This window comes from Corvus cornix, chromosome 3, assembly GCF_000738735.6.
Source record: "Corvus cornix cornix isolate S_Up_H32 chromosome 3, ASM73873v5, whole genome shotgun sequence".
Taxonomy (NCBI): domain Eukaryota; kingdom Metazoa; phylum Chordata; class Aves; order Passeriformes; family Corvidae; genus Corvus; species Corvus cornix.
Window position 1 is genome coordinate 8,094,489 of NC_047056.1, and position 8,552 is coordinate 8,103,040.

Here is an 8,552-nt window from a genome sequence, read left to right on the forward strand (position 1 = left end):
ACACTATGCAGAAGACAGCGACTAGTAACTAGTCACCCAAAGTCATCTGTTCAGTGTGTGAGCAAATAGTGCCTCTAATCTGATTACACTTCTCTACAATCCCATTTTATGAATGCTTCTAGTAACTGTTGGAAAATGACCCTTAGAAATCATGGTGTCCAAAGCCATTGCCTTGCCAAAGCAAAATACATCAAACACCCAAGCTCACCTCCCGGCAGGTTTCTATCCGATGACAAAAACCAAGGCTTCTGCCAGCTGGCAGGTTTTTTGCTGCCTTCACAGAAACTTACAGCTGTAAGCACAGACTGAAAGGCCGTCATGGCAATTCAGTGTTGAATGAGGGAAACCAAATGACAGATGGAGATTCACCAAGTAACTGAACTTTTTAAGCTCATGCTACGACTGTTTTCAAAGCAGTAACTGTAAAGCCATTACACATACTTTTATTACATTATGCAGAGATAGAGTCAAAAGATTTCAGTGTAACATCTGTGTAACGCAACTTGGGATCTCAACTCCAAGAAGAGCAGTTAAGGACTTTAACACCACCACTGAAATGAACACATTCTTTACAGGTCAAGTCAGAGAACAAGAAGACTAAAAATAAATCACAGAAGAAAAAAAAAAACCTAAAGTTTGTTATCTAAGCAATAGAATAGTAAGTAATCCTTAACAACCCTCTCCCCATCATGTTTCATTCCAAAATCCATGTTTGTGACTTACACAATTAGTAGTGCTATGACACACCACATGGTGCAATTGCTGTGATGCAGGAGTCTTCCTATAACCATTCATCAACTGTGTCCTCTCTAATTAAAAATGACTCACGAAATAAGCTGCATTATATTATTAAACTTCAAACAAACCAAAGCAAATTTAACTAAATTAAATTTAACTCCATACAGTATCATGTTAAGGATTTTGAAATTAAGTGCTGGAGAATGAACAGCTGGTTGCAGAGTTCCTTTGAACAGGCAGAAAGCCCTTTCCACTGTAAAATTCTCCAGGGACCCAAAAAAGGCAAAGGGACCACAGCTGAGAGAAGACATGTGCAAGGGAACACTTGCCAAGGTGCTCCTGCCTTGGCAGGGGGGCTGGACTAGATGATCTCCAGGGATCACTTCCAACCCTAAGAATTCTGAGAAACCACTAAGAAAAATATGGGTATTGCTCCTGGCTTACGGTTCACCAGGCCTTTCCTCTCAGGCTTAGGATCTGTTTTACAAAACACAGCATGAGTCCAGCAGTGACTAACAGAGAGGAACACCAGTGACCCCAGTGCTAGGTCCCACACCAAACACCGACTGTACCTCTGAAAAAAATCAATACTTAAAAGCAACATTCCATGACACTAAATCTAGCTTCCTTATAGTGTTTCATAAACATCTAACACCATCCCATAAACTCCAAGGTTTTAGCAACATCAGCTGGTAGGCTCTTCACAGTTTGCATGGTCAGACAACAGTTTTCAGAGTAAGCCTGCTTGTTGCCACATAGCTGTGACAAAGACCATTTTTTCGGCTTGCCCCTTGGACCACACCATGCCTCTGTCTGCCCTGCTCTTAGGTTTGCCCTCTTCCATTGTATCACAAACAATTTTCATCATTTTCTAGGTATGCTTGGATCCAGCCCCATCCAAGTTATCCTCCCACATGCAGTAGAGACACCAGCTCCAAAGTCCTGGTCTGATATTTCTTTACAACATTTGCAAACTTCCACTCACAGGTCTGTGTTTCCACTGCCTATGACAATTACCAACCTTCTCTTCTGCCATGTGCTTTCCATTTCTGTCTCTCTTTTGTCTCTTAGTAGATCACAGGTACAGTCCTCCTGCAAAACTTCTCAGTGCTACCAAAACATTGCACATAAGAAGTCTTATTACCCTAAAGACCTATGCTACCTGTTGTCAGAGGTTCTTGAAGGTAAAGTGGAGTATATATACAGAATAATTTTTAAAATTTTTAAGAACCATATTGTTAGACCCAGAGGAGAGGGCAGGGGGAAGCAAGAGGGTGTGACAAGATTATTCACCAACCCTGACCTCCAACCACTCAACTCCATCCACCTAAATTATTCAAAACCAACCTGCAATATTTTCCCCTTCCTACCTTCATCAGCTTTATTTTCATAAGGTTTGTCTTTCCCTCTCTGAAAACAAGATATTGAGTGACTTTCAGAACATAGCAAATCGTGTGTTTTAAACACCTGAATCAGATCAAGTGAGAGGAACAGTGAGAGTCTGATGGGCTGCCTGTGCTTTAAACCACTTTTCTTTTGAACTGGCTACATCTCTTCAGAACAAGGGAAGAGGAAGAGCACTGCCAGCAGAATCGGATCGTTTTCCACATATGGTTCTTAGATTAGACCATTAACTACCATGCATATTATGCACATATTTCATTAAAGAAAACAGTGTTTATTTCCCAGACACACCTCAGGAAGTGGGTGATGAACTCCTGTCCATACAGTAAATGCAGCAGACTGTCTGCTTATATATATATATATATATATACTTTGAGCTTAAGCTGATAACCTGTAACCTTAATAGCTCTAAATGAACTAGACAACAATCTCTCACGCGGGTAGAAAAGGCTGCTGTTTTCAGATGAAGTAGGTTTCTTTCACATTTTAGAAGCCTGGATATATATCCTTGGCAGGTCCTTCCTCTCAAAGTTTTCCATCTTCACCAGAGTAACTTTTCCGTCATTACAGAAGGACCACACCAAGCAATGCTTCAGACCATGACAGAGTGAACTTCCCAGGCAAAGCCCCGTTCCTCTACGCTCCACCGGCGAGCCACTTCCCAACTTGCCAGGGAGGAAAAGCGCTCCCAGCAGTCGCTCCTGCCGGGCAGAGCGGATCAGCCGAGCGCCGGGAGCCCCTGAATTCCCGGCAGAGCTCCCCCTCCGCCTCCGCAGTGGCTGTCACCGCCCGCAGAGCCGGGACACGGCGTTCCTCACACCCCTTGTGAGCGACACCGGCTCCGGAGCGGAGAAGGCCGGGGCGGCACCTCACTCACCTGCGGTTCATTGGCCGCACTCGCACGGCCACCTTCACGGAGGCCATGGCTCATCCCCGCTGGCCCGAGCTGCCCTTCGCCACCGCCTCGCGCCCCGCCCGCCGTCAGGACGGAACGAGGCCACCCCCAACCCAGGCCGTGTCGCTACGGCGACCGCCACCCTGCCCCAGAGGGCGCTACGGCGGCCGCGCAAGGACATAACGCCCCGCGGCGTTCGGCTGCCCGGCCGCGCTGGGGCGGGGCGGGGGAGCTGCGGGAGGAGGAGACTGAGGTGCAGACGGAGGAAGAGGAGGAGGAGGAGGCGGAGGACGGCCGGGAGGGGAGCTTTGAGAGGAGGGGTAGAAACAGAATACTGTGGGTGGGCATATGAGAATTTCTCCATAAGGCCATTCACGGCGGTATATTTATTTTTTGGAGGGGTGTATGCTCCTATACATATATACATACACACACACACACACACATGCATATATATATGTAGTCATCTATATATAGACACATATATACGTGTGTATATATATATATATTTATATATGTAGTCATATATATATATATATATGCATATATCATAGTATCGCAGATTCAATTAGGTTGGAAAAGACCTCTGAGATCATTGAGTCCAACCTTTGACTGAACACCATCATGTCAACTAGACCAGGGCATGTCCAGTCTTTCCTTACACACCTCCCTGGGCAGCTCATTCCACTGTCTAATCACCCCTTCTGTGAAGAAACTTCCTGATGTCCAACATGAATCTTAAGAGTACAAAGAGGTCAACCCTCACCTGGCTACAACCTTCCTTCAGGAAACCACTTGGTTATATATGCACATATGTGTATATATTCACACACATGTATATACACATATACAGATATATATGTAGATAGATATATAGACATATATACATATACAGCCCTCTATAAATATGTAACTCCCCATTACACATAGAGAGACATTTTATATGTAGGGTTATATATGTGTTTTATATAGAGAGTATATGTATTATATATACATATATCTATATACGGGGAAGATAGCTATATATTTCTGTTTATCTATGTATCTATTTGTCATTTATATCTATGTGTATCTATATGCTTCTACATATATCACAGAATTGTTAGGGTTGGAAGGGACCTCTGAAGATCACCCAGTCCAACCACCCCATCAAGGCAGGGTCACCTAGAGCAGGTGACATAGGAACACATCCAGGTGTGTTTGGAATATCTCCCGAGAGGGAGACTCCATGACAACCTTGGGCAGCCTGTTCCAGTGCTCTGCTACTTTCAGTGTAAAGAAGTTCTTCATATTAAGCTGGAACTTCTTGTGGTTTAGTTTATGGCCATTGTTCCTTGTCCCGTTGCTGGGAACCATTGAAAAGTGTCTGGCACCCTCTTGGCACAGAGATGTTTGTCTGTATTGATGAGGTTCCCTCTAAGTTTTCTCTTCTCCAGACTAAACAAACCCAGATCTCACAATCTCTCCTTGTAAGAGGAGATCCAGATCCCTAATCATCGTTGTGACATCTGCTGGAACATCTCCAGTAGCTCCTTGTCTCTTTTGCACTGTGGAGCCCAGAATGTTGCCTTATTAAGGCCAAGTAGAGGGAGAGGATCTTCTCCATGGACCTACTGGTCACACTCTTCCCAATATACTCCAGGATACTGTTGGCCCTCCTGGCAGCAAGGTTACACTATGTGTTTTTATTAATATGTTTTTCTTCTTTGCTACATATATGTATGCACATACATATATGCTTAAGAGAAGATGTTAAAATCATGCATGCAATCCCTGCCACTCTCTGCCAGGCTGCCCTGATGAGATGCCAGCAAGGTTGGGCTGCCACCACGCTGGTACAGTGGGGCTGGGGACAGAGCCTGGACCCAGCATCTCACCATGTTGCAGTACCCTAGACAGACGGGCTTGGCAAAGCAGAGACACAGGCAGCACTGTCTCAGCAAAGGACAAGTAACATCTTCATGAAGTGGAAATGGGATACATAGTGGGCATCATGGTCAAATAATAATATTTAGGTACATAACACAATAAATCTGGCCTATTCTTTAACAGCAGCTCTCCTGCTAGGTATCAGCACTGATTCCATCCTTGGAGTATAACAACAGAAAGCTGATTATGGTCGGCCTGGCATAAAGTGAGAGAATAAAAAGATTAAATTCAAATGTACATTAAATGCAGCGTGCTGGAGCACCTCTCCTACAAAGACAGGGTGTGAGATTTGGGGTTCAGCCTGGCGAAGAGAAGGCTCCAGGGAGAGCTCATTGCAGCCTACCAGTAACTAAAGGGGCTGCAAGAAGGCTGTAGAGGGACTTTTGACAAAGGTATGGAGTGACAGGATGAGGAGAAATGGCTTCAAACTTACAGAGAACAGGTTATATTGGATATTAGAAAAAAATTCTTCACTATGATGGTGGGTAGGCAATGGAACAGGTTTCCCAGAGAAGTTGTGGATGCCCCATCCATAGAGGTGTTCAAGGCCAGGTTGGATGGAGCTCTGAGCAACCTGGTCTGCTGGAAGGTGCCCCTTCTCATGGCAGGGGGTTGAAAGGAGATGATCTCTTATGTTCCTTCCAACCAAACCATTCTGTGATTCTATGAAATAACAAATATTTTGTTTGGCACTGTCAGTGGCTGGAAACTACACCCAGGATGGAGACACCATTTAAGATGCTGGTTTAAACTTTGTACGAACATAATTTCATTCAAGCCACTAAGCTGTTGACAAGCCAAAAAAACCCAGTTACCAAGACACAGAAGATATCAGACTCAAACACCTTAACTTTAGCATGACTCCTATTGACAACTTATTGTCTCCAAAAAGGGGAAGGAATAAGAAAAGAGATGTGACAGTAAAATCATCACCTGATGAGCAATTAGCATTGATGGCAAGCGAGATCTCACGGATGAACAACCTGACCTGGGAAAAGGAGGAGAGCAAAAAAGGGGAAGTGAGAGACAGAAAGATCCCATGTTTACACTCCAGAGGTGTGCAGGAAGCACATTAGAAAAATACAAGAATAAGCTAAAAATTGTATAAGAAAAAATAGACATGTACACGCATGCATAACAGGATAAAAGAATAAAAGCAATGGTAAAAGCTACACAGGGCTCCTAGGAAAGCCAACCAAAATATAGCCTAAGCTCTAGAGCATCTAGTAACTCCTCTCAAACAGTTGTGCTTTCCCTGTCTCTGCTTAGCAAAGCTATTGAAGAAATACACCTTGTTCAGTAAATACACGTCCACGTGCTGTGTTCTGAGACATCCAGCCATCAAGGGCATATGAGCTTCTCCACACTCAGAGATCCTCCTGTGTCATTGAAAACTTTTCCACTTCCACAGTGAGTACCCATTGTAGCTGGCCCAGCTAAGGCACTGACAGCACACCTGGCATGAAGCAGCAAAACATTCCCATCCTCCTAAAATTCTCCATGGTTTGCTATTTCAGAAAGTTCTTTCCTTCACCAGGCCAGGACATGAATGCTGTGTGCAGTATATGGAGAGTAAAGCCTGGCCTGATTTTTTCCAGTAGTGTTGATGAAGCCTTGTCCTTGAGACATAACAAGAAATGAGTGTTCCTCTCTCTCCTGCCCTTTGGTTCAACAATGAGTTTGCTTGAACTTTGCTTGAAGCTCTCATTGGTTCAGTCTGCCCCATGAAATTATTACACACTCTGTGATAAATGTATTGTGTTGTTGGCTTTTTGCATGTTACTTAATGTTGGAGAAACTTGGCCTAGGTTCTATGATGTAATGCATGGTATAGAATGTCTATTGTTTATGTAGTCGGTTTGGAGAAGGTGGGCAGAGAGAATCTTCACATTCCTGGAGTATCTTATCAGAGAAAATGAAGACCCAAAACCAGAGAGAAGAATTGATGGAGGGATCAGAGACATAATGGAGCCAAGGAGGAAGATAAGGCTGATGGGATGATACCCAGTAACTCCAAAGAATTAATGACTTATGCATGATGGTGATGAATATGCAATAAGATACGTACTTTTAAAGACTATCTTTTGGCTGTAGAAGTGTGCCTTTGGCTCTGCCAAAGCACCTGGCCATAATACCCTTTTTGCTGTTGTCTCCTAATTGTCCCTTTTATTAAACTTTTCTTAAAATTTTATAAAGAGTGAACCACATTTTTCACATTGGTCTCCTCTTCACAGTGAAAGGAATGAGAAAGGTGTCTTTACAAACTGACTATGGGACTGATGGTAGATAAAGCCAGATACCGATAGGTGTAAGAAGCAATGGGAGGAACCATAAATTCCATAGGAGTTCCACTAATTGACACAGACTATTACTCACTCAAGACTGTGCTAATCCCTGGATTTAGAGAAAAAGAACAGAGACACAAGGAAAAGGATGGGGAGGGGGTACCCGTTAGAAAGGGGGTTTGTATTAAGCGATTTGGGAGCTCTGTACCTCTTAAGTACCTCAACCAATGGGGAAAAAGAGAGGGAAATGCGACTGGGAAATTATGATAAAAAGGAGGCTGCGTCCTCTAACAATTTGAGACCCCATGGGAAATGCCCATGACCTCTCCCTTTATTTGAAAAAAGTTACAGGACTCCTCTGTCTCTTTTTTGTGTGAAGGATTGGTTACATGAGAAAGGACATCTAGATTCTTTGCAGCTTACTGATCTGAGAAGCTGGCTACGTGAGAACGGGCACATAGACCCTTGCAGTTAGCTGAGCAAGGTCTCACAGAACACTGCACCACACATCTTGTGTAACAACTGAAGTTGCAGAATATTACATGTATCTTGCTCAATAACTGAACCACCATTGAGTCTTATTGCTGAGCTATGGGTTTATTTGCAGAGTTAGCAAGGATAGGTTTTGGCAGCAAAACAATAGACATCTGTGGTTAGAAGGCCAGAGAAAAAGGAGAACTGCTGACCACAGAAGGGGAACTAAAGGAGGGCTTAGAGATCAGCTTAGATGACGTGAACCACTTAGAATGCGCCTTTACGAATACGCATGAAGCCTATTATTGATACTATATAAGAAGCTCTAGTACAATCAATAAACGGATTCCTGTTGATCACTCATATTGAGCGTCTGGGTTTTCCCTCTATCGCGACATCACTTCTGTCTTTGGAAGTGGGAAAATTATGCATTTGAAGGTAAGGTCTCATCTCACAGAGCTGAGATTTATTTTACATTCCTGAAGGCACTATGGTGTAAATCATAGTCATAATTAAGTCTTTTAGAAAGCCAGTGCATTGCAACTGCTCCACATGATATTCTGATGGGGAGAAGTTGAAGCCATGTTTCATGTTGACCTCGACCTATGCTATTTTTTTGATGTAGGGATTTTTTTAAGAGGGTGGCACAAGAGGACCCCAACACTAGAATGGGCTCTGCCACACTAGGGTTAAATGAGAAATATACCCTGAAGGGCTCTCTGACTCCGGGCACAGCTCCAAACATAACACAACACCTGCAGCCTTTTCCAAAGCCTGCCAAGCATAGGACCACTAAAAGAATTTATAGCCAGCTCAAGTCTACCAGA

The 8,552-nt window shown here is 43.6% G+C and overlaps 1 protein-coding gene across 10 annotated transcripts in view; it reads right to left on the reverse strand.

Moving 5' to 3' along the window:
- Positions 1-3,193, reverse strand: part of KIF16B (kinesin family member 16B) — a 167,316-nt gene extending 164,123 nt beyond the window's left edge. For 7 of the 10 annotated variants that reach the window (XR_005604361.1, XR_005604362.1, XM_039570136.1 and 4 more), the window contains exon 1: positions 3,020-3,193. Coding sequence is in view for 8 of the 10 variants with exons in the window: in XM_039570136.1 (XP_039426070.1) it covers positions 3,020-3,066 (47 nt within the window). In the remaining 2 variants the exon portion in view is untranslated. The remainder of the gene's footprint in view (positions 1-3,019) is intronic. The other 3 variants (XM_039570135.1, XM_039570134.1, XM_039570133.1) reach the window with 1 other exon arrangement.
- Positions 3,194-8,552: the final 5,359 nt, after the last annotated feature.